General features: G+C 35.1%; 1 protein-coding gene across 2 annotated transcripts in view; it reads left to right on the plus strand.

Annotated features, from left to right (window-relative positions):
* The window catches only part of ERC2 (ELKS/RAB6-interacting/CAST family member 2), a 535,854-nt gene that overhangs the window by 80,159 nt on the left and 427,818 nt on the right, over positions 1-27,877 (plus strand). For both annotated transcript variants that reach the window (XM_064453879.1, XM_064453878.1), the window contains exon 3: positions 4,082-4,498. In XM_064453879.1, the coding sequence (XP_064309949.1) occupies positions 4,082-4,498 (417 nt within the window). The remainder of the gene's footprint in view (positions 1-4,081; positions 4,499-27,877) is intronic.

Genomic DNA, 27,877 nt, shown 5'->3' on the forward strand with positions numbered 1-27,877 from the left:
ATGTTCAAAAAGAGTTCTAAGTCTTGATGGTATACAAAAATGGATTCTCGTATGTCAAAGTAGCAGTAGCCTGCCATAGCTGAGACTGTTAGTTTTAACATAATTACTGAGAAGCAGCTACAGCTACTGTTGTGCTTAGTGACAAACATGGCTATGGGTAGAACCTAAAAGCCACATACATAGGTTGCTGTGGACAGAAAAGGAAGTTGTCTGGTTTGTCTTAACCAGAATTGCTGTTTGAGTTCTGATTTCTAATTATTTGTGTGTTGATTCAACAGTTTTGGCTTTTACATCTTGCATTCAAAAGGGTTGCATGTTAGCAATGTGTAAGTTAAGCTTGCTTTTGTCTTACAACTTTTTAAATATTTTAGAAATGTGTTTCCCTTTACTTAGCTGAAGTATTATTGACATATAGGCATTTGTTGTACAGATACTGCTTGACTTTGGGAAAAAATTTATTTGTAAATAGTTTTTAGCATCAAGTAATAAATACTGTCTGATTTAACATTAGGAGGACATTACTTGAATCATTATTGAGATTGGAGAAAACAATTCTTTTTGTCTATTTCTAGACTACTGGTAGTTTCTGCATATTGCTGTTTCTTAGTTGTGAAATAATTTTGGAGTGCAGAGAATTTAGTATACTGTGCTTACGCAAAATAAATTTTATATGCGTGTTATTTCAGCCAGTCATTCCTTTGAAAGAATGTATGGATATGAGCTTCATTCTTCAAATAAATGCCCTGGGACTGAAACTGACTGACAGCTGATGTGGACACCAACTTGAAAATTAATTAATTAAAAGGGAAAATTCTTTGTATAATGTTGAATGAAATTTTGTTTGATCAAAAGGAAACATTTCACTTAGAGGAACTCAAACTCCATTTAAAAATAAAAGACAATTTATAATTAAAAGTAGCATGAAAAAGTTTAAAAGCCTAAACTTCCAATTTGAAAACCAAAATATTTCTTGAATTCTTTTGAGCTTTTGGGAGGTACTGTTTGCCAAGCTTGATGCAAATTTGTGAATAGTTTAAATAGATACAATCTATTTGTCCATAACTACTCATCTGAAAATTATCAATAAGCTCTAACCAAGGCTTCCTTCCATAACAGGAAAAAGTCCAAAGTTGTAAAAAATGAAGGTGTTTCTCTAAATTGAAAATGAAATATTTTATATAAATTTTATTATTTATTTGTTTGTGGTCTTTTAAATAATTGTCACATTTGCACCACTCTCATGGTTTCCTTTGAAGTCTTTGAAAAAAATGTATTTTTGTAAATGGAATCTCTGGGTCTTATGCCTAATTGCTTTCTGTCAGAAGCTAGGATTTACACACCACTTCACCCACCCCTTCTGCCCCCAATCAGTAACAACAGCAAAACCCAAACAGAAAAAAACCTGTTCCTTGACTTCAGGATAGAAACTTGTATTATGAGTTCTTAAATACTTAAAAATAAAACCCCTTATCACTCATGCCACTGAAACAAACTATTGAGTGTAATTTTAGAGTAGCTTGCAACATCGTTGGCTAAACTAAAATGCTCTCAAAGATGAGAATGGAGATATTCCAATGTATTCTTTGAGGTGTCTGTCATATTTTTTCTGAGAGTTTACTTTTTTAAGAAGTGAAATGTTACTTTTACCTGCTCCCTTCCCTTTTCAATCTCAATAGTCATATTGAATAATGTAATGTAATGTCAAGGTGGTTTCTAGTTTTCTTTTTCCTTTTCTTTTTAATACCTTTAAACCAGGATTTCATCCATATTTCTGTTCTAATGCTAGTGAAGAAAAAGAATATTTTTCTTGTATAAAGGAAACTTGCAATCTCTTTAGTAAGAACAGAATTATTTTTAATTGGGTAATTTCAAGCATCTGTTCTACAACTTTCAGTGATACAAAGCTACAAAGGATTAGAGAATACAGTATGTCTATATTCTATAATGCAAGACGTCATTTAGTTTGGAATCATCACAAAACTACCATATTAGCTGGTTAAGGTAATCTATAAAAATTATGTCCCTATGACTTTACATAGTGAAAAAGCATTTGAAAAGAAATGGTTTTGATTCTGTTTACTTTGCAGCTTCTGTCCCTCTTTGTCACTGCCTTCCTATGTCTTTGTTAATTCACTCATTCATGATAATAATTGAGTATAATTTCTGTACTATTTGAAAATTTGATTTGGATTTATGCACTGAATGTCTGCGCTGAAACTGTCATTCCTGGGGTCATAAACACTCAGTATATTAATAGACTTAAAGTGGGAAAATTAGTACATCTAGGGGAGTTTTAAGTTTATTGAGAGCTTTTAATTTTATATAAATCATTAAAAAGATTATGAGATTAAGAAAAGATAAGACTTACCATTAAATAAAAGCAGGGATATAAATGAGTAGCCTACATTTGTATGCTCTTAACTGAGTGTGTGCCTAATAAGATGCAACTAGAGGGAGAGTTAATATCTGGACGTTTACTAAAACAGTGCTGTTTAATGATAGAACAGATTCAAAGTGTCTAACTACAGAATTCTACCACCAGGAATACTTTTTCCCATTTGAAATAACTGATAAAAGACATGATTTCAAAAGGGTATTTTCTTAAGGTTTTGCATTTTTCATTTAGTTTAAATTATTGTTACAGTCTGACAGCTTTAGATGTAATTGTACTAAACATGAAGGTAACATCAAATGAAGTCAGGTTTTGTTGTTTGTTTGGGGTTTGGTTTTTTTTGTTTTTAGAATGTGGAGTTGCAGAGGATCCATTAATGCAAAAAAAGTCTGGTGCCATGCATTTAAGTCCCCTAATTCCTGCAGTTAAATATCTTCTGGGGCAGACTGTGACTATTCAGGAATCCGTATTTCTATAAATTCAGTAGGCTGTGTAGGCAGTGAATAGAGGGAAAAAAAAGAAGAAAAACAAATCGTCAGATGAAATATAATCCAAAATGAACATCATAAACCATAGTAATTTAGGACAATTATCTATGTTCCAACCTTAACACGGGCAAAATCTTCTTTTGATTTTGGTTGGTGTTGAATAAGGAGTGCAAGATTTACCTCTTGAACCAAGAAAGACCCCTGTACTCGATTGTAGTACAAATATTCTAGGACAAGTTACTGTATTTTGAGAAACCTTAAAGTGTAAAAGAACAGTAAGATAAAATAGGTATGTTGTTATTCACTGTGGATTTGATTATTTCTAATATGTTTTTCTGTGTCACATCTATTGAGCAAAGTCTGTCTGTATTTTAGGTTTATATATTTGAGTACTGTGAAGTTGTTGGTGCCTTTCTGTATAGCTCAATAAAATTATTTTTTTCTGTTGAAGATAATTTTTGTTGAATTCAGTTCTTTCTGTTGAATCTCCTTTGCTTGCATCTGACCTTTATTTATGTTGATTTTGCTTCATTTTTTCATTTACCATGCTGTTCAGTTTTTGGATGCCAGGAGAACAAAGGTTTGTCCACTATTTGCAGTCAATTTATTTTTCAAAATACAGTATTCCTTATTGTGTTTTTTTTGTTTGCTTGTTAGAGATACAGTTATCTAGTTTACTGAACATGTTCATAGCTTTAGTTGCCAAAAGAAATAAAACAAAACCAACCAGCCCCAACTCAGCCCCTCCCCTTCAATTATATTGAGCGCTTTGATTGACTTTATAAACAACATTACTGTTGAACACCATGAAGGGCAGAAGTACCTCTAGTCTATGAAGTAACTTAGAAAATATGGAATACTGAGTCTTCCAGCTTTATAGGTACAATTGACTCTAGTAATGGATGTGTCACTGCCTAGTGTTTGGGTTTGTTGGTTTGCCTTTCCTTGCAATTTATTTTTTCTGTAGCTGACACTATTTTGTGTGTGTGTGTGTGTTGTCTTCCTTTTTTTTTTTTTCTAGAAGCACTTGAAAGATACCATTACAAATATTGTCACATGCATTTGCTATTTTATAAGGTCATTTGATATACTTTCATCACTAATTCTAATAAATTTTTGTAACAGCGTACAACAAAAGTTTAATAAAAGACTAATCCTATATTCAGATCCTAATTTTTTTTCTTTCTTTTCCTTATTGCAGCATCTGCAAATGACAATCCAGGCACTTCAAGATGAGCTTAGAACCCAGAGAGACCTTAACCATCTTCTTCAGCAAGAAAGTGGGAACCGAGGGGCTGAGCATTTTACCATTGAGCTCACAGAGGAGAATTTTCGAAGACTTCAAGCAGAACATGATAGACAAGCTAAAGAGCTCTTCCTGTTGAGAAAAACACTAGAAGAAATGGAGCTTAGGATTGAAACACAAAAGCAAACACTAAATGCCAGAGATGAATCAATAAAAAAGCTTCTGGAAATGTTGCAAAGTAAAGGCTTGCCATCTAAAGGGATGGAAGATGACAATGAGAGAACTCGAAGGATGGCAGAGGCTGAATCTCAGGTTAATCATTTAGAAGTGATTTTAGATCAGAAAGAGAAGGAAAACATGCATCTTAGAGAGGTAAGGAAAGAATCCTTTATTTGTTTAGAAGATATTGTCAAAGAATTGCTGCAGTTTCAAAATATAGAGTATCTAAGTTTTCTTTTTCTGCTCTCATTTTTTCCTGAAAATAGATAACATGCATTTGTATTACATCCTCAACAAATACACAACAGGACAATATGACATTTAAAAGCAAGAATAAGAATTTCTGGAAGAAAAGTAATTGAATTTGGGGCTTATTGTCTCTGACATTGCTGCTTTGCATAGTTTCTGTATTCTTTGTATTTTGACAAATCAGTGTTTGACAAATGAAGACTAGAACTACTGAAAGGGAAGTAACACCTTCTGCTGCTATAAACTAGGCAGTCATGAGTGCATGCTACTTTTGTGTTTGTTTTTACACCCCTTGTGTTTGAAATTAGTGTTTTAAAATGTTTTGCCTTCATTATAAACAGAGGCTTCTGCCTATGTGCATTTCTAATGTATTTTCTTGTGTGGTGCCTCGACTTGTTGGGTAAATATACCACATAATGTTGCCACATTAAAACACTGGGGTGATGGCTTTGAGATATCTTTAATTTGATCCCAAGCCCACCTGCATCAGCTGCCTACATCACTTGTGAATACATTTTTGGGACTGGATTTGGGATGATTGAATTAGTGAAGTTGAAAGAAAATCTGGCCTGGGGTTCAAGCCCATCTGCCCCTCTACGACCCAGCAACCCATCAGCATTGTCCCGTGCCTAGTGTCAGGCAAACAAGGCAGTATGACTCTTCCTCAGAAAGACCGTGTTGATTGCTGCTTAGAATGGTGAAAATAGCAGGGAAATCCAGTACAAGCTACCCATAGTAAAGGGGAAGCAGGACAAAAACCAGGTCTGTTTCCTTAGGGACTCAGCAACAGTGTGGTCTGATTGAACTTCCAGTCTAGTAAAAACACCAATTTGCCTAACAGATCAAAGCATGAATAAAATTAGTACAAGAGCACAGAAAACTATTATTGGCTCCTGTATATCATTGAACATATGAATGCTAGAGATTAGGAACAGCTATTTACATCTACAGAATGTTGTCAAAATGTTTTCTTTGCTATGGACAAACCCACATATATTTATCTACCTTTGGTTTCTTTTTTCTCCGCCCCCCCTCCCCCCCCCCCCCCCGCCTTTTTTTTTGTGTTCTCTAACCTAAAATATGTATTGAGGACTTAGTGGTATCTGGGGCCCACCTGAGGCTTGGAAAATATCAGGTCACAATGATACATTTCAGTAAAGTTTTCTTGTGGAGGTGTGGATCCTGAATCTTTTCACAGACATAATTTTAATTAAAAAGTCATGCCACCCGTTAATGAAGTCTGAAAGTCAATGGATCCTGAAAGGAGTTGTATAAGAAATTAATGATATTGACTGTGTGATGGGGAGGATTGTGAGACAAGCTCTATAAACTAGCAGACAAGTTTCTGGATTTAGATCTCCTGTTCTCAGAGTAGTACATACAGTCTGTTTCAAGGATGGATGATTTGCTATTTATTATTTCTTTTGTTTTGTGAGTATATTTCACCTGTTGCACCACTATCACTTAAGCTTGTGAATCCTTATTTGGGTACGTATTGGACGTGAATACATTTACAGCGGAAACTTTAAGAACATTTGTAATCAGCACGATAGCCAAGAGTAGGGAGAGAAAGAGCACTAAATAGAGCTTGAAAAGTAGATAAAATGTAAGTTGTTGGGCATTCAATTTATTGATTAGTCCAAGGAATGCTGAATGCTGAAAGGAGATCATATTGCTACTTGTAGAATGTGCATGTTTCTGTTATATTTATACTGAATTAGTTTTGTGCTCCAGAGTTCGTACTAGGTTACCCTCAGGGGCCAGGAAGAAAAATTGTTTCTCCCTGAATCTGAAGTTTGTAGGGAGATTGGAAGTATGATATGTAGGGTGTACGAACTCCTTAGAAATGAAATATTTAGTAGATGCTTGCTTGTTTTTCCAGGAATCTGGATTTTATTGTTCTGGTGGACTCTGGGAAAATGTTCCAATTTTTCAAATTATGTCTTTTGCTGTCTTGTTATGGGAAGTTGTCTGCATGTTTTGAGGGAATATAAGATATTTTTTATAGTTTTACCTATTCATTAAAAGCCCAAATGGATTAACTTTTGAACTTCATGTGTAGCATGGTAAATCCTTGTTATTCTGCACTGCTCATTTGAATTGCTGTCACTGCAGGTAGTCTTCATCCTGCACAATACAGTTTTCCAACATGGTAAAACAGGAACTACTGTGAATCTTCTGCGGTAGTGTCCTCAGTGGATTGGTATTTTTATTTTTTTATCTGGTGTTTCTAAGTTTTCATCCTAACTGTGTAAATGACCTTGCAGAGTTACTGAATTACTTTTTTCTGAGAATGCTTTGAAACTAAACTGAAACTTGGATACATTTTTAATTAATTCCATTGACAAATTATTTAGTATTATTTCAAATTATATTAAACTTCCTATATCTTTAACAAAATATTTGTCATTTTAGAACTTCATCTAAAATATTCTGCTTTCTGTATTTTTACAGGTTGCAGTATAGAGCTCATGTGTTAAGTATATTTCTGAGAAACTAATATATTGTCATGTGTAACATACTGTTTGATCAAATCCTGAATGCTTGTTTCTGTTTTTTAATTAGTTTTGCTATTTGACTTTCTGACAATGCACTTGAAACAAGTTATGGAAGATGAACTTCTTTATAGCAGCAAATGAAGTTATTCAAGGAACAGAGTTTTCTAGGGTGCCTATTTACTCTTACAATGACAGATTCTGCTCTAGCCTCCATCCGAATGAGTGCTATCTATGAAAATGAAGCTGAACATGGTGGAAATGAGGGTGAATGTGGAAAACATAACTGAGGATGACCGATTTTCTAGAGTCTCAACCCTACATTAAGAAGCATATATAGATCGATTTCTCATAAGTTATGCTGTTGGTATTTAGTTTAAAAATACTTTCAATCTGAAGCTTTTCATTCTTGAAATCTAATTGTGTACCATTCTGTTACCTTTTAAATCCTAGCTGGAGAAAGGACAATACCTCTGTGTATTTTGCTGAGCTCTTGAACATGTTTACCCCTAATGCAACTTCATAGTTCTTTAAATGAATGTCAAGGCTGGAATCTGTCTTCTTTCTTGTTCATTCAGTCGTTTAGATCTCTCAACATGGTGGAATAGAAAGCTAATGGATGAGAAGTAGAAGAAATTGATTTTGCTGTTAATCACTGGTGGGTGGAATTTTGACCAAGTGAGAGACTTAAACTAACATGCTGTGAGAGAAACTGAAGCAACTGGTCTTGAAACACTGGCAGTTAAGGACACCTCATCTACACAAACATGTCTCCAATGGCTGTCAGTTCTCTCTCTTTGACCTGCACCCTCATGAGCACTGATCATACTAGGAATTAAATAGTAAGGGATATGTTCTTTGTTATTCCAGAGCTGCTTTTTTCTAGCTAGTAATTTTTTCAAAGTTCACTTTACTAGGTAGAGAAATAACTTTTCCTATTGTCCTTCAGTCTCTACCACTTTGCCAATTATGCAATGTTTCTCATAGTAATTTTCTGCCCATTTCACATAAGCATGCACATTACCAAAACCCAGTATTTTCATAACATAGCTGCCCTCAAAGATCTGGAATTTCTCCAGGCCTTAGATTATATTTTTTAGAGAAGGTACAGGGAAGAGACATACAAATAGCTAGTGTACCAGAGGCATAGGAATAACTCCATAAAATAAAATAAACCATTTTTTCCCTTTCTTTTCATACTCTTAGCAGATTTGGAATGACTTTGGTGTGTTAACTACCTAGCCCTCAAAGACTGTACCTTTCTGCAGTGTGCAGTCTACTGCATCTTTAAACTTTGTTTCACAGAGGCAAACTTGTGATGATAAGTTTACTCAATTTTGTGTCTGAAGGTATTAGGAATGGCAAATTTGAGGCTTATGATACAGGAGGAGGAAGACACTGCAGCTGAAGTTGGAATCCTGCTTTGTTACAGGAATAGCAAAGAATGTCAGTGTTGGTAAGGTGAATTAAAATGTTGGGAAATAAGCTATGCAAAAAAAGGGATTAGATTTCTTTCTGTGTATTAAGGAATTTAAAATACAAGCTTTTACAAGGATAGCTATATTCCTAGCTTTGCATTAGTTATAGCAAGTGTTTCCTTAGTTCCTGATTCACAAAGCAAGAAGGAACAAATAAAACTGAATAGAAAAAATTGTAAGCATGTGTTTCTGCTTCAGTTTTGGAGATGCAGCCTATTGAGGAGAGAATGTTGAGCTCTCTTCCATGGTTTCTGAAAACTTCTGCCCAGTTTGCACTCAGTTTTCTATCACTGAGTTAAACTGAATCCTATGTCTGTAAATAACGTCACTCAAATATTTTTGTTTGTATTTTTAAAAGGTAGTTGAATTTTATTGATATTTTCTGAGGCGAGATGATATAGCATTTTCTTTGATAAGAAAATAATGTATCCTGTATGGAACAAAGTGGTCTTTGCAAATATACACATGTAAGAAAAAGGACATTCTTGGGCCAGGCAGTCTCCCTGTAAGTATGTTAATGGCTGAAAATCTGTCCTGAAGCCATAATATCATACCGTGGCATTCTTCACGTTCAAAATTAAATATCACAAAGATTGCTAAATAGACATTCCTGTCAGAAAACACAATACGCCGGCCTTAAAGTTCTTAAATTGATTATCACATGTCTCTTCTAGAATTTTAAATAAACTTTTTTTTTCTCTATAACTTTGGGAGAACTGTAGGTAATATGGGGATTTTATCATGTGGCAATCTAGCACAGATGTTTGGTATTACTTTTTTAAACATAGTGACCACACATTATTTACCCTAAGTACCATTAAGTATTTTTTTATTATTGCTATTAAAAACTTGCCTTAGGCAAAGTCCCACTAAATCTCTAGTAAAGTCAAATGTTAAAATTCCAGCAAGTATTTTATTATATATACATACACGTATATTATACATGCCCTTTCTATATAACGTACAATTTCACTAAAACAGAATCTGAGATCATATAGGATTTTATATACACATTTTAACTCTTATCTTGCATGTATTCTTTAAATAATGTTGTTGCACATGGTTTAAAGCTACAGATTTTTTATATTTAGTAGAAAGAAGAACACAGCTTCTTTATTATAATTTAAAGTGTACTTCTAAACTTTCAAGGGTTTTTTAAAACTTGCTCTATCTTTGAACTTTGCTTGGTCAAATAATGAAGGCTGCTGATAGGATTTGAACTGCCATCATGAATTAGTTATTGCATGTTTTTAAAGTTATTAATGGAGCAAAGTTCCTTCTTCCACTGTGAATAGAACAGATGCCTTGCAGACTTTTGGTGTTTACTGTAAATGTCTTACACTGGAGCCAGTAGTAATTTACTAAGGAAATGCTTTATCGACACCAAACATTTCTTCCCTGAAGTTGCTTATATAGATTAACAACCATTCTAGACTGAACCTCTTTATTAGGTTCATTAGTGCCTCTTTCCTTTTATTTCTCCTGGCTTAGCTCAAAATATTAATCTAATCAGTTGCTATAAAGACAATTACTTTCTATCAAAATATCAATAGTAATATGCGTTTTTTAAGGTGACCTCTTAAGTGTAGAGAAGGACTTTGCAATGTTGGCAGTCGCTCCAGACACGAGAAAGTAGACAGAACCTGATTATGCTCTAGAGAACAGTTATTACTTCTAACATAGCCCATTCAGGTTTTTTTATGCACCATGATATTCTTGCCAGGGTGCTTGGTTGCAATAGTTTTTATAAGTCCACGTGGAGGATTAGAAATCTTTGTTCATTTAGAAATCAGTTTCTTTAAAGACAAGACTGCTCTCCATGACAACACCACCAGTAGTTTGGAATCTAGAATATGAGAAAATTGCCAGTTTCAAACTGACATGTCTCAGAGTAGCAACTAAAGAAATTATTTTAGGAAGAGAGAGAAAAATCAGAGATCCATGAAAAAGCTGCATCTTCTATACGTTTCAATATGTGGATGTGATCAGTGTTGATCCTGCCAGCATTCCTGGAAAGTACATCCTTTGATGGTAATCTGGGGACTGTCTTGAATTGCCGTAAAACTAGCATTTTCCCCAGATGTGGAAATACTATCTTTGCAGTGCTGCTTGCTCAGTTAGCATGCTTACAACCTTCAGTCTGTGTGTAAACATTTTAGAGACTGGCCAATAATGAAACAGAGAAAAATTTTGGCCAACGATTTTGGTTTCTATGATAGGTTTTGTTTACTTTCATCTTCTATTATCTTTTAAAGTTTCTGTTCTGTAAACATGCTGCTACTCATCTTTGTGGCAATAACTTCATTACTCTATTCTATAATGTAATTAATTTTCTCTAGCTTCATCTCTTTGTCCGTGTTCATATGAATGACAGTAGCTTATGTATGTGACTCACAGTTCTGACATGTTGATGTATTTTCGCAGAAGGAATCAGAGCTAAATTTGCGGGGAAGAGGGAGGTTGGTTACCCTTGAATTCCTCTGTATACTTTTCTGCTTTAGACTGTTTCCTAAGAGCAAGATGATGTACCCAAAGAGTAGTTAAGCCATGGAATAGATTGCCCAGAGTTGCTGAAGAACTTATTGGGATGAGGAGATACAAGATACAGATTGTAAATCCCACAGAATTTATGCTCATAGCACAGTTTACTATGCTTAGAAGTGCATTTGAAAGTAATTTGGTCATATCATGTACTGTTTTCAACACTTATTTTAATATTAGTTTCATTTAGTGGTTCTGTTCCTATTAGATAATCCATGGCTAAAACTTTTCTTAGAACAGGCATTAGAAAAAGAAATAACTTGTCAGAGAGAACGTGGAAATTTGCTGCTCTTGAAACAGAACTAGACTGATAGTGATTATGCATCTCCTTAGTTGCACCTAGACAGTGCTGTCTGATAGAACCTGTGTTTCCTAATCATTTAATCAGTTCAGGGAGAAGTCATATTTCTACCTTGTTAGAGCCTCCAAAAAAAACCCCCCAAGAGATAAAAGGAGTGGTGCTATGTTGTTCATATAAATATAATGAAAATAAATAAAAGGGGGGAAAAGAAACATCACTGAAGATTAAAAAACAAATACAGAAACCAGAACAAAGTGCCAAATTATTCAAGATGTAGGTTTATCATATATGTAGCTCATCATATATAATGATTACCTTTTGCATCTCACTGGGATCAGTCAACTCCAAATGAAGGAAATACTTCACAGGAGAGCGTGAATGTGTCTTCTAGAACTTCAGCACTCTAAATATAATGGAAATATTGATCTGCCTACTGACCTGTATTGCTGATAATGTTCGCATACTTCACAGTTTATTTTTAACAAATTATATTTCAGTGTGTTTCTTAGTGTAATACTTCTCTTCTACAGATGAGGAAAATGAAACAAAAGGTAAGTCAGCAAACTGCCTAGGTCTTCTCAGAAAATCAGTAATGAAGCCGGGGGAAGGGCCTGCATGAACTCCATGTACATTCCCTGACCACTGTTATTCAGTTCAGTCCACTATGCGAATGGAACTGCAGTAGTTGAAAAAGGAGTGTCTTTTTTCAAAAATTTTAATTTAAAATGTTAGCATGTTAAAATACATTCTTCTGTGTTAAATGGGTTTTGTTTAAAACATGAGAAACTGCTGTAAGTAACTACGGTGAAATCACCTGAAGGAGGATACAGCTGGGAAGGAAAAGACTTAGAAAAAGAGTAGTACTGAGAATTGTGTGAAGGAGTAGGCCCTTGGTAAGAGGGTTTTCAGTTGTTTGTATAAGATCAGCTGAACGCTTGGGATGGAAGAGTTGCCATTAGATGTGAGACTTCTAGTACAAGCCCTGCTCCTTGCAAAAGCCCTGTTTCAAGCCAGGCAGATCTGGAGAGTTTATCAGATAACCTGTTCTGCCTAGTGCAAAGCAGCCAATATTTTGCGTATTTTGAAAACTCAGGGGGATCAATTCAATTCCAGCTATTCACTAGAGCATACATCCTTAACACTTGATAACTTTCAGTTGTATTACACGCTATCTCTTGAAGGGAAGATGTAATATTCTGAAAGACAAATGCTTTCTATTTTTCTTCTATTACTTACTGTCTTTCATAGTCTCATGGGATCATGCTGGCCAACTTTCTAGTAAAAGAAGTGTAGGCTTGATTATATAGTGTTAATGCAGGTTCTAGGCTATTCTTTATATGTTAAAGATTTTTCAGGAGGAGGTGAAAGAATTAAAGCTTCAATCAAGTGGGTTCTTACTCATGTGCTGAATTATTGTTCTTACCTCTCAACTGAATAAGCTTAATTAAACCACATCTCTCTAATCTTCTGCTTACACTGGACACATGCAAATAATGTGTCCCACTTTTGCTGACTCCTAACTGCATTTCATACTGAGGTGCAACTGACTGAATCTACTGGGGATTTTTTAGCTTCCTTTGTAGCATGAGTTGTTTGACAATGTTTAAATCAGGATATAAAGATATAATTAGTTAGTGATTTGATCTCTTATGGCAAATGCTGTCTTCCTAGTTATACAAAGGAATTTAAGACCATACTACTAAGCAAGCGTTAGACTAACAGTCATGTTGGGTGCATTTACTGCAATTTAAAAATTACGGACCTTCATCCAATGGGCATAACAAATTGGAAATGTGCTTATGAGTTGGACATCAAACCTGAACCAATTTTTTGATTCCAGACGTAGGTTCTTATAACACCCCAGAAGGAAAATCAGTCTGAAAAATTATTCTATCATCCATTTAAAATGAAAGCTACTGCTGAATCTTTTTATGATAATGGTGCTTTCCCACTGTATGAATATTTCCAGAAGAATATTGGAAGAAGAGACTGGGAATCTGAATAAGTTCAGTTACTGTTGAAGTTGCTATAAACTGACATCTCTCTTAGTTACTGCCTCCCACATTACCTCACAAGAAAACCTTAGAACTCTAGAGGAAAAGGAAGGTTTTGGAAAATAATATGTTGAAAAACACTCACTGTTCTTCTAAATGTGTGTATATGCGTGTATAGCTACAAGAGCAGCATAGATTAGCAAACCCCATTTTGTCATTTTCAGTACTAGTCTTATAAAATCTAAAACAAAACTGCTATTTCCAGCACATAACATGTCTTAGATGAAGCGAGACTCCTTTTTCTTAAGAATCATCCAGCCTTTTACCTGGACTAAAACCCCAGGTATTACAGTCCTATGAGCTTAACTTCCAGAAACTGCAACAGACTAGCCTCCTGCGAGAGGCTATATGCTTGTGGTATGTGTGTGTATGTATGCATTTTTTTCCTTTGTGTGGATATAAAGAACCAAAAGAAGCAAATGTGTTTTGTTGCCTCCGCCCCCCACCCCACAAGCCCCTAAAAAGGAAATACATATTTTCATTTGCTAAAGTTTTTCCTTTTGTGTATCTTAAACTCTGTGTAGCAACAAGAGTTTTGCATTTGTATATGCACCACCTACCTCAGTAATAAAAGTGGAAGTGTAGTATAGGCAGTAGAATATGGCTAATAATGTAAACTCTTCCTAAAGTTTCACCTGAAACTAAGTTTGTTGAAGGAAAAGTGTAATATTAGATTAGAGATTGTAATGAAAGAAGATTTCTGAGTTGGTGAACACATGTAAACTTCTTGCTGAAACAGTCTGACCCCTTTCCTCAGAAAGAATGTGTAGCCTTTGATCTAGTGGAACTGGAATTTGGCTAGTCACTAATTAGCTGATTGTATCCTAATTTTATAGATGTATTCATTGGTTTGTGAGATAATCTTGATTATAAGTCAGGTTTTTTTCCTGTTGTCAGCTTGAGTCTGGTAGTCCAACATGATTATAGAGCTCTCAGTATATTTACTTGCAAATATAGAGTTTGATAATGAATGTAAATATAGCCTATCTTACTATAAAGTTTTGGTTAAAATATTGATGAATAACCCCAATGTGCTCTGAAAGACATATCCATGAAAATTACAGATATGTTTGAATGTACTGAGGACCAAATAATGTTTGGGTTTTTCTGTGAGTCAAATGAGGTCAATGGGATTAATTGAGTGATTTAAGGTGAATAGGATTCGATTTGAAAGAATTAATGAATCCAGACTTCAATACTGCTTCTTAACTGCTTGGTTACACTGGTTGGAAGGAAGTAGTTCACTGTAGCTTTTCTGTAGATGGAGCTAACTTCTTCACCTGCTTGGCTTATCTCCATTTAGCAACATGTGTCATCACACTTGTATGTAAAAGTATTTTGGTTGCTCTTCAGATTTTCTTCTCCCTGAAACATAACGCTTTAACAAACAAACAAACAAAACCACCCAGACTTTTTAGAGCCATTTATGTATAATGAATATATTTAGAATAGATACTGGCTCTGTGTGTTCTTGTGACTGTTGTTTCCAAGATTAAGGGCAGTATTAATATAGACAGTTATATGAACTCAGGGGACTAATTATTATTATGCATCTCTATAGAGTTTGGGCCCTTGCCTGTTCCTTCCACTTCCATACAGGAGAGTTGAGCAATATTCCTGTTGGTCTTTTAATAGCACTTCATAGTTCTTGTTGAAGGAAATGAAGTGATAAATAGAAATTATATGTGATCCAGGGGAGTGTGAATCAGACATGTTTCCCTAATTACTGTAAGAGGAGCGCACATGCAATACCCTATTATAGACTGTAATGAATTATAATTTTTTTGAATGTAGAAAGATGAAACTGTAGTGTTTCCATCTCTGTAGACTCAGGAGTTGTAAGGGGCATATCTAGTATGTCCTTATTGCCCTGCTTTTTGCACAATTTACTTGAATTTATTCTTTTAAAATACATATTTCTATTCTTTCCTAGACACTTATGATACTGGAAGATTTTGTACATAGTTCAAGTTCCACTGATAAAATTTAGCAGAAGAAAAATAATCTAATAATTGATACAGAGCAAAATGCTGTCAACTTATGGCTATACTTGGTAATTGCAAACAGGTTCCTAGTGGTATATCAGGGAGTTCTGGCTACTGTATTCCTCCATTAACAAAATTTTTATGCTGCCATTTCTCTGTTATGCTGGAAATCTCATTCCTAATTCACTTCAAACAAGCATTTCTTGAGAAAGTGTTGCAACTGGAGTTAGTAAAGGGATATCTTACTAAAGGGAGTATGCTTCACGCACTGTTCTGCTTAAAATCTGCATCTGTAGAATGCATTATTTTAATCTGTTAATAGATAATTAACAGCTAGATATATATTTCTTTAGTCTCGCTGCTGTAATTGGCTTTGACTCTTGACACTTTATTTCTCTGAATATAAATTTACTTGAAAAAATATGTGGATCTTAGGCTTTAGATTTATAACAATGAATTTAAGCTAAACGATGTGTGTGTGTTTTTTCCTTTAGTGCATTATTTGACTCAAAAATAAATGTTGGGAAAAAAGTATTCTCTTAGCACGTGATCTTTAGAAGGGGAGCTTGAGTGATTTCTCAGTGTGAGATCTTTATATCAAGTTCCTGCAAATAGTGAGTTAAGTAAATTTATACTTTTTCGTGATCAGCTGAATTTTTGCAAGGTTTATTAAATAAAACAGTAGTCTTTGGACGCTGAACAAGAGATACTATATTGTTTGCTAGACATCTGAAAGTGTTGGGTGGGGAAAAAAGGTGTTACTAACTTGTGCCCTTATTTGCCACATAACTTTTTGTGACTATTGATAATATTCAGATGATATTTTAAGACTAAACTTAACTCAGTTCAGGTTTTTCTTCTTACAGTGAAATTACTTAATTAGAAATGCATATAACCCATAAGAATTAGTCTGTTCTGCAGTATCGCTTTTGACAAGAAACAATTGTTTGGTAATGAAATAATGCATTTTCTCTAGTAGTTATATGCAGAATAAGTCAAATTATGGTTCCAATGGTTTGGCTGTGGCCGTCTTTTTGAAGTGGGGTACTTGCTGCATCTTCACCAGTCGTTGACAACATATCTTGCTTAAGGGGGAGCTGAAATGGGATGCTTCAAAAAAAGTATGTTTGTGACAACAAAAAAGAAAAGACGTATTGTTTCTGCCGTGCTTCCAGAGCATGATTCAGTTTTGTAAGTTCATAGATCTGGCTAATGTAGAAGAGGTTTTAGTCATTTTTGTCATGTTAAATAAGCAGTACAGATTAAAATTCCTATTACAAATTACTATATAGCTATTATGATTCTGCTATTCTTTTGCACCATTATTCACGTTGAAAGAAAGGTTGCATGAAACTTCTTATGGTTTCCTAGAGGAACTGTGCTATGAAAACTGGAGGCATGGAGAAACTTAGAATACTCTATTTTCATATATCCTCTTGTCAAGGAGTGGAAATTAAAAAAAAAAAGAAGCCACATGATAATCTAGAGTAGAGAATATTTTTGCCTTATTTACTTACTTTTTCAAATTTAGCAATTGTTTTATAGTCTACTGTCATATAACTTGCTAACTAGAGAGTACTTGATGGTTCACTTTTTCTGTTAGCTTCTGAGTCTGCAAGAATACCTTTCTTTCAAGATCCATGTGTAAACTATTGATCAGAATTTAATTGTATCGTTTGTTTGAAAACAAAGATATGAAAAAGTATCTCCTGAATAATTCTAATGTTGGCTTTTTGAATTACAATGGGAACATGATAGGCCTTATCTCATAAAACCTCAGTATGCCTGTGTACATGTTTGTATGAATAGTCCCGGTGAACACTGTATAAAATTGCATAGTGTAGGAAACAATATTAATCAAAGATCTAATCTCTCCTCTCCTTTATATCACAACCAAATCCCACACATGAAGATTTGTAATGAGAACTGAAAAAAGTTAGTAGTGTACTTTATTATGATAAATGCTGGATAGCAGGGAGTTGGACGTAATGATCCTTACGGATCCCTTCCAACTCAAGATATTCTATGATTCTCTATTTTCTTAATACCCAGCACCATTCCCAAACACCAATTCCCCATTTACATACACCTTGGTTTGTTTCCTCCGGAACGGTTAGACCTATGCAGATGTGCATTTTCATGGATATGCACCATGAGGTTTATCAAGATACAGACTTCCAGGTATATAAAGTTAATTCAGCATTGGAAGTTATAGACATTCAAATTATGCTTGTCACTTAAGAGTGTCCTCAGTTGCTGTGGCCCTCAAGTGAGGTACTGTAATCCACAGCAAGAGTAGTCTATTAGAGAAACTTTGTCATTCTACGGTTTCAAATGTAATAACTCCTCTTAAAAACAAACAAAAACCAAGCCAAACCAAACCAAACACAAAACCAAAAAACCAAACCTAAAACAAAAACGGGGAGGAGTGTACCTAAATAATTCCTAAAAATCAGCCTGATATGTAACCTGATCGGTTCACATCCTTCATGTAAAGGATGTAGGGTTACTTTAGTCACTAGGTGGCACTCTTGAATGAGGATTGGTTTTCATTCTGGGTTTCACAGATGATCACACCCTATTTGTTATTTTTGTTGCTCATTTTACAATGATAGAATTGAGAGGAGAACTACCTGTATTTGAAGTCGATGGAAAGACAATTTCAGAGATTTTATAGCAGTCTGTAAACTGAATACAGTTTAGAATAGCTGCATCTAAGAATCAAAGCAAGGAGACTAAAAGGTATAGTGCAACTCTACAGAAAAAGTGAAATCAGGAATTCAGTCTGAAGGTATTACTAGAATTCGTCCCAGTGTGTTTGTCAAGGTTTGTAATTTAATTTATGAAAGTAAAAGATCAAACTAAGATGTCATCTTCCTCTTTTGAATGGATTGGGGTTTCACCGTGATATGTGCTCTCATACCCCAACCGCTGAAACACACCTCTACACCAATACTACATGATTGGGACCTGGAAGGTGGATGGTGGAGGACAGCTCAAGTCATGCTGACATAGGGCATGCATTTCAAGATAGGCTTGTAATACTTAGCTTACTCAATGTTTTCTTGCCTTTGTAAGCGCATGGTAATGTATAACCATACTGAAGAAGCCAAAGGCAGTGTGTATATAACTGCCTTCACATCGCATAGTCTGTGACGCATTTTGGATCCCCTGACATGAAAGTCCATATGTGGATATAGCTTTCAGGAATATACGAAATACTTCCTATAACTACTTCCTATAACTATAGCAAAAAATGCATTGTTTCTATTAAAAAAAAATTTTAAAAGTTCAGATGAAGGCTCTCTTATAGATCAAACAACAGACCTTCATAATATTTTTAGTTTTATAATTTATAATCTACTCAAAATACCTAAGAGTTTTGAACAACATGAAATTATTAATTTCATGCATAGACTATATGCAAGACATGAAAAGAACTTCAGAACCAGATCCTGTAACAAGAGAGACAGAACATTGCCGGGGTGGGGGGGGAAGAGAAGGGGGAGAAAAAAAGGCAGAAAAAAGGCAGATGAATCAGGTTTTTGCCTTTTACCCTTGCACCATTAATATTTTTTGGCCTAACTGCTATACATCAAGAAAAATTTGGTGTTTCTAAACACATCTCTTTTTAACATTTTCACTGTTTGGCTTTTTATTTAGTATAGGGAGCCTCTATTCTGTAATGTGGTTAAATCTAGACCTAATCTAAAAATCAGGAAAGAAAATAACATAAAATCCCCCCTCCCCCAACTAGTTTCAAATTATATTACAAACTTTTGTGTGTATGTGCAGCTTTGTTTCTTTTGTAAATATACGTAGGACACTGGAGCAATAGGAAGCAGAATTGCCTCAAATTTTTTTTTCTTTCTTTTTTCTTTTAAATCTGGGGTGAGCAAAGTAATAAAGCAACAGTTTACAGCAGTATTGAAAAGATGACTAGGGGATGCAATCGAATCTTTTTGAAATAATAGTTTACTCTTAAATGTCTAACAATTATAACTTAATAATCTGTTACAGTAGAATACAATTTAATTACTATTAGCTGGTGAAGTGTACAGGCAAACTATGATAGCCTATTAGGGAACCACTTATGGTTATTTCAATTGTTAGCAAGTTTTTAGCAAGATCTGAGTTCAAGCAGCGCTGAAGAGAGCCACTGCACTTTGCAGCCGAAGGCTCCTATAGGGCTCCATCATTCCTTGTTTCAAAATTATGGAGAAGAACCCACCATCCAAAAGAACAATGCTTTTAGTGAGAAAACATATTGTTCTTCTACATCTTGAGACTCATAGGCTATGTCATTCCTCTTGAATTCATCTGTCCTAATATGAGTAATTCAGCTTTTTACTATTTACATTTTAATAGGTGATTGTGGAAGAGTAAGGTAGATGAGAACACCCAGTATACAGCCTGCTTCATTGTTGCCTTTGCTGTCATCTATTAAACATCCATTTTGATGAAGAACTACAGTATCCCAGGGAATTACCATACTGATAATTCCCTAAGATGTAGCTGTCATTCTTCACTTTTATTTTTGCCTCATGTAGAAGGTGCCTGTAGAGGTTGTTTTTGGAGCTTGAAAAAATAACGATGGTGAGCAAACTTGTGTTGGAGATTTTTTTTCTCATTTTGTAGTGCAGTTATATGTACATGCCACGAACAACTTTTTCCTTTCGTACAGCTCTCTCAGGACAGCTTTCTCACAAAGGAAGCTGTCTATATTCTATTTAAAAGTGTACCGTTATAGCACAGGAGGAAGGATTTTTATTGCAGATGCATTGTTATTCCTAACAAAAAAGTTGATCTGTTTCAGAGCGTTGATGGACTGTACACCTGCATGTTTCAGAGGCAGAACAATCCGTTTGTTGTCAATTATTCCTGACTCACTTGGAGAGAGTAATTTTCAGCTCTCAACTTGAAAAGGCATATTTTCACATAGGAGTACATCTGGCAGACGAAAGATTTTCTGCTGATAACAAATCTCAGAAACCATTATCAACATAATGTTACCCTTCAGCCTCTCAACAATATTGCAAGTGTTTACAGAGGTCTCAGCAGTGCTTACATCCCATCTGCGTCATTAAGGCACAGGATGATTGGCCACAAAAAAGGAAATCTTACCAAGAGATTTGGAACAGATAAACATACTCCCTCTTGTGCGTTTTTCTTATCTCAAGAAAAAGTTCCTTTTAACACCAACTCAGATGATAGAATTTATCAAAACAATAGTGGAATTCAGGATGGTAAGACAGAGCTTCTGGAAGGATTCCAAATCAGGGCTACTTTGGTCAGTTGTCTCCACTGTGCCCTTCAGCAGGAGGGGTTTCTTTTCTCTGTGGCATGTAGTTGGAAGCCTGGTGCCACAGGCAAACTTGTTCTTTAATTTATTAGCCATTTTTTCAGAGTGGTTTGCATTCCAGCAAACTAAAAATAGTGGTTTCAATCTCCGGAAAACCTGGGTGGGTTTTGTGTCTGAAAAATACAGACTTAGAGACTTGTATAAAACTTTTCTCTCCTTTTATTCATTTGGAAACAAATTATGAATACATTATTAGTAAGCTGGGTATTCCCAGTGTATGAATTTATAGTTGTTGAGCTTCACAGGAATCTTTGACTCAATTTAACATGTGGAGCTTTAACTAATGCAAAAAGACTTTGAGTATTTCCTACCATGTGTTTCTGCTGGAATCATTGGGCAGTAGGACAGGGATAAACTTCATAAATAAGGGAAGGGGTAGGCTGTGTAATTACAAATGCTAGCAAGCAGGGTTTGGAACTGGTATGTACACCATTGTGTTGTGATATTAGTGAAATGCTTATCAGCATTTAAAACATGCTGACAGTCTTAGCAGAAACTCTCCAGGGAAGATAAGTGAAAGAACTAACTTGATATAGTTTGCCAGTAGTGGGGGTTATCTGTCTGTGGATTCATTGCAAACAAGAATACCAATGAGTTCTTGAGCCTATGGCTGGTCAGAGATCTCGAAGGGTTGGTTTTCCAAGTCAGTGGTCAGCTTAACTAATACCTCCATTCCTATCATTGCAGTCATTGTGGCCAAAGCAGCAGTTCAGCTAACATCTCCTGCATTGACGTGTTTTTTTTTTGGATTTCCACAGATGTTTCAGCTGGCTATAGAAGCCATGTTCAGTAATGTCTTAAATCAGATTTCTTTTCTCTACAGGAAAGAAACATTTGACGCCTGTCTTCTCACCTTTAGTAGCATGCTTTTTGGATAGATATATATTATAGAAAAGTCAAATTTAGACAACTGTAAGAGCACGAAGGAGTTTACAAAGAAAGCTTGCTATGTCAGTTTGGGAAAGGTTTTGTACATTATTTGAATAATTACATTTGCCATTAGGACAGCTAACTGTATTTGCATTAATTCTAGGTAAAAATTATTTATTGTAAACTTGGCAGTCATTAGTGTTTCTAGTCCCTCAATAGCCTCCTGCACCTTAAGGTTGCAGAGACTTACCGATTCATGAATGAGCTGCAAGAATTCTTTTTCCACAAGAACACACTCCCCTCCTTTTGCTGATCTGAGTTTAATATTCCAGCTCTAATGTATTGAAGTCCTTTGTCTCTCATCCCTTTTCCATTTCACTTCAACAGTGGTATTACTTTAGCAATAAAAGTATCACCCAGTATCATGGCGAAATGACTGAGACTCTTTTGTCGCACTTTGGTACTTTACTGCATTTCATCATGAGGTGATCTTGATGAAGCCATACGCAACACTTTCGCCCAAGGTAGGTTCAGAATTCCACATTTAATCATATGCTAACCTGTGCTCCCTCTGAGACACATTCAAATCAGGAAGAAATTATATGGCACTTCTTAGATATCAGAAGAGTCTTGTTATTTAAAAGTTGAAGCCCTCCTTCCCTAAACTTAGTCCTGTTGAGAGACTAAAAAATTTTACTGTCTCTCTGAATAAGGCTTTGCTATGAATTATCTGGCTCTGAGCACATTCAGAATTTTTCTGTCCCAAAGTGTTGTGTGCTGCTTGGGATTCACTTACAGGGAAACACTCACAAGGGCAAGGAACTGAAAAAAGAGAAGTTTACCATGTTGTCTGTCCTCTGGATTTCCTTGAGGTGCTTTGACCCTTTATTTATTCTATTTCCTGCTTCCCCCCACCCATCACTTTGCCTCTCATCTATACTCAGAGCACAGAAAGAATGGCAATAGGTCGTGCCTTGTTTGTGCATCTTTTATACCCTAAGCGTAGCTAGGAGGCATGTGCAGAAAAAGTAGCAGCTGTTATAACTCTGTTGCAGCTGTATAAAGCACATGAATAACCTTGGCTGGCTGGCTGGCTGTCACACGTATCTGGCTACACAGCTCGGACTTCAGTTATTTCCCAACCTCCAATCCAAAAAGCAATTACTTGGGAATTATAGCTACGTAACTATTTATACAAATACAAACAGCACCAACAAAATTAATGTAATGTACAGAAAAAGGGACTCGAATCTGTCTTTTCCAAGTGAATTTCCTGGCTATAAGGCTATTAATACTTCCTTGTTCTTGTCTTTCTTTCCTCTAGACCTAAATAGTTCTACCTTAAGCTTCAGAAATGCACCCAGATATTTTTGGGGTTGACAATTCCCATCCTTTAGCAAAGAAAATTTGTTTCTATAGCACTGTTCAGCTCATGAAAATACAAAGCTTCCCTTTCCTACTGTCACTTAGTATTTCTGTACATTTGTGTTTCTGTCACTGTAATTTTAAACAAACACCATCAAAATAAATGCAAAACCTGCTACACATATTAACTTTGTGCATTTGCTATGCATGATACTTTGTATAATGTTTACTTTTCTGGCACATCACAATTGCAAAGGTTTCTGTTATCCTTAAACTGAAACTCAGCAATACCTAATAGGGTAAAGATTGTGACAGATATTAGATTATAAGTGAGAAACATTTTCACCAATAATTTTAAAATCTGATAGAGGTAAGTTATTTCACAAGTCTCTGTTAAATAAACCATTACTAATGTAAGACGACTGTTTTTTGTGCAGTCCTTAATGGTCTTAGCTTATTTCATAGACTTCATCCATAGAGGAAGAATCTTAATTCAACATTCAGGAATGTCATTCTGAAGTGCAGTGGGAAGTGTGGTAATACACTTGTTGCAGTCATTGTATGCATTAACTGCAAATTTTTAACTCACCTGTTATATGGAACATAGACATAGAGGTCTGGATATTTTATTTTTATGTTAATTTACATTCATTTTGAGAACACCACTAAGAACTCATGCATATGTATCGATATTAACTCTTGGTCTTTGTGAAAAGTATATCTCTGTAGGTACTAAAGTAATGCAGTTTTAAGGCAGCACTAGGGTTCCCTCACAGTTCTCCTCTACAGTAGGATACAAGTAGTTTTTATCTGTGAAGTGCTATTTTACTAGAATGTGTAACTAATTTTATGACCGTTAGTAACTTGATTTTCAAGTTGGTATAATAGTTCTGAGGTGCTTTGCAATCTGGGTATTTTTAGAATAGTAGGAAAAAATTATTATGAGTAGAATGTCTTTGCAGCAGGGTACAGAATGAACATGCTTGCCTTTTAGCTAACCAGTTAAAACTGAAAAAAAAAAGTTAGGTTTATTTTACATGGAACACCCACTATTGAAATAAATGCAATTATGGCTAAAATATTGATATTCTTTTTGTGTCAGAGGATTTTCTGATACAACAGTGTTTTCTGGATAGTAAGATATTCTTCACGCTTAGTGTTAAGTATGCAAGTCCTTCACAGTAACTTTGCATCTGAATAGGAGTTGTTATCAGATACTAACTAATGTTTTTAAAAACTAAGTGTAAATAATATATGATATGTAGCATTTTATATATTGTGATATTTTTGGTATTAATGGACCTTCAAAAATGTTTTGGGTGATGTTGTGTATTAGTTCTTTTGCATGATAAAAATACTATGTGAAATGCCATATAAAAAAGATGAAATACGAATAAAGCCCAATGTTCTTTTAAATATATTTTAGACAAACATATAATCTTTTTCTGCAGGCTAAATTCAAACTCTGATTTATTCCATCCATAAAGTTTCTTTCTAATAATTCTGAGAAAATTATAACAACTGTGCTTTTCCATGTTTGTTTACAAGTGCAAAAGTAATTCTTCTTTAGTGACACAGTAAAATTTATGTGAATGACAGAAAGAAGAAAGGGTTGTTTTAATTTTTATTTTGAATGTAGAAATGCAGAGTTTTGTAGGGTACCTATTTTGTATTCAGAAATAAAATTAAAGATAGCCTGTCTATATTTTGCACTAATTTTGCCTTTTGCGTGTCTTCAGAGCTCTAGATGTCTGAATTGTTCTTTCTATCCTTCAAGATTTGAAGCACTATGCATCCTGATTCTTGGTGTAAAATAAAAATAAGTTCAAAAATTGACACTTGCTGTGAAGGATAGCCAACACATATATAGCATGTTGAAACTGCATATTCTTTTATACAGTGCCTTGCAGCTGTGGAGATATACTTAAGAAAATATTTTTTCCAATGCTTTCTTGAGCGAAATGATCTATCAAAACCTTGCTAGGAAAAGGAAGTATCTTTAAAAATTTTCATTATGTTCTCAGCTGTGTTAAATCAGTGGTATTAAAAGAATGGATTTATGCACTCTGGTACCTGAACAAAGTAATCTGTAATGGGATTTTTTCGCTGTGATGACAGAACTGCAAATTATTATTAACAGTGTAAAATATTAAGTATGAGATATTTTGTATTTCTCTTTGCTAGCAAGCTCCTGAAGGATGTAAGATTGTAGATCTTGCCACACTCAGAGGCGGTGTCTCACCTAACTTGGAAAACAGCAAGATAAAAAAGGAGGAAATAGACCTGTAAAGAACAAAGCTCTTTGGGATTTTCAGGGGCTGGCTTGGAATCTCTTGAAAAGAAACTGAATTAACAATTGACCTTGGGGAAGGAGTGAAAATAATGAGGTGTTATTGATTTTTCTTAATTGCCAACACTGTAGGTGATAACTGGAAGCGATATATTGTTTAGTCTCGAAAACACCCTTCAAAAGCTGCTTTAGATGCCTTTATATCATAAGAGGCAAGCAAAAAATCAGTGTGCTTTATATATGAATCTGTTAATCTTGTCTAATTTAAGGTACTGAGTAATCAAATCTTGCTTTTTAATGGAGGAAAGTCTGTCTATCATGTTTTAAGTGTTATGATAAAATAGCACTGAAGTAAAGGATGGTTTAAGACTTTTTTTTGTAACATATGGGCTGCAACAGTGCAAGCTATAATTTTTTTTTTTGTTGGACCACCTGCTTACGTACTCTTGCTTAATAATGAGAAAAAGGATAGAAAGAGAAGAAAGCCAAAAATATCTGAAGGTAGCTGAGAAAAGTCTTGTACTGCAGTTTCGGGAGTGGCACGTGAAAAATACAAGCTCTTCACTTACTCTTAGGCTGTGTTGACATTAGCATAATAGGGAAGCATAACAAGAATAGTTTGGGGAGCTAAACATTTGGTACTGAGGATATTTTGGGGAATTTTTGCTGGATTATATCCAACCTGATTCTGTATGCTGAATTCCTGACAATAGGTGTAGCAAGTAAGAGCTCAAGATGGGGACAATCAGAAGGTTCTCTGTAAAAGCCAGTGGGACCCTTTTTTTTTTTGTTGTTGTTGGTGTCAGCTCTTCTGAAAGAAAAAATTGCTTTTGTGCTTTTGCCCAAACATTTATGGTTTGCTAGATGTTGAAGGAAATACAATTTGACAGGAACTTGGAAATAAAGGTATTTGCTGTGTGTGAAACTTGTGCTAAAAACGTTCAAAGAATTTTCAGTTGTATTTGTAATTTAATCAGAGAAATTTTCAGAGAATCATATAATATCTCAAGCTGGAGGGGACCCATAAGGGTCATTCTGTCCAGCTCCCTGCTCCTCGCATCCAGATGTCATCTGGATTCTCCTTGAACTCAGTCACAGCACCAGCCTGTCAACTTCCTCAGGGAGCCTGTTCCAGTGACCCCCCTCAGTGAAGAACCTTTTCCTAGTGTCCAGTCTGAACTTCCCCTGATGCAGCTCCATACCATTCCATGAGTGTTCAGTTAGGTTCTTAAATCTTCTGTTTCATTCTAGAAAACTCTTTGATAGAGGAATATCTCTATATCTTTTCTTTCTTTTGTTAAATGTTTGTTTCTCCTTTTCCTCTCTCTACTCTCTTTCCACTCAAAGCAGGCAGAATTAAAAAAAGTATTTTAAGGAAATTTCTTCCATATTACTAAAGTAATATTATAAGAGAACCGCCAGTACTGAGAAATAATGAAACATAAACCCTGGTTTTCTTTAGAACCTCAAATGTCTTTGTCTTTACAGAATGTATGCTGTGCTTCCACAAGACAAAACTCTTAATGTAAAAGATAGACAGCGCTCAATGGTTCTATACTTGGGGTCAGGTAGTCAGTTTTTCTTTTGGCAGACCTTCTGTTATTTGCTCTAGAAACTGGAAGAATGTGTATTGAATGAAGCGGGGTAAGAAAAGAAGTACGTGACTTGAGATGCCATGTTTCTTGCTAGCTCTGCCACTGCCTTTCTTTTTAGTGCCGGCCCAGTTGTTCCAGGCAGAGTTTTTTTTTCAAATGTCTGCTTATGTTCTTCAAATTTTCTGGGTGGTTATCCTTCAGTTCCTAAGAATTCTGTAAATGCTAGGATTTTAGAATTGCGGGTGAAGTAATTGGAAGTCTCAGATAATCTGTTGGGGCGGGGAGGAAATCCAGTCATCCAGTGATTGGGGCATCTCATACTTTCTATTGTGAGACACATACTGAACAGCTCATAAGTGAGAATGCTCTTAAGTCAGGTGTGTGAAATCAAAACATTGTTAGTTAGGAATCTGGGAAAGGTATTTTTCTGAAATAGCCACATAAATAAATATGTAACTTTTGGAATAAAATTCAAAATGTAATAGTAATTTACACTGATTAAATTAAAGATGTCACAGAAGTTTTAAGGGCCTGCTCATTAACATGGGAGCTATTTTTTATTTTATTTTTGAGAGAGAAATTTAAAAATCAAACCTATTAAAGTTATAGTCTTTAAGATTAAGATGTGTATTGCGCTAGAGATAATGTGACGGTTTTACAGAACAGTTTCTGTAGTCCGTTAGGCTGTAGTATTGCTCTTTCATAGCTCTTATTACTACAATAGATTGTTAGTTCATGGACACCATGTTTAGTCAATAAACAAACATCCAGAGCATGTGGAAAGTTCATTTTCCAGAGGTTTTGGAAAAATCTAATTAGATGACATAATGTAGTGTTACGGTAATGCAAAAGCTGAAGTATAAAATACATTGACTTGTAATCTGAGAACTGCCCAGACTGCTTTCTGTTAAATGTTTTCTGTTGGAAATTACTTGCATTAAAAGTGT

The sequence above is a fragment of the Phalacrocorax carbo genome, chromosome 6, assembly GCF_963921805.1.
Source record: "Phalacrocorax carbo chromosome 6, bPhaCar2.1, whole genome shotgun sequence".
Lineage (NCBI taxonomy): Eukaryota > Metazoa > Chordata > Aves > Suliformes > Phalacrocoracidae > Phalacrocorax > Phalacrocorax carbo.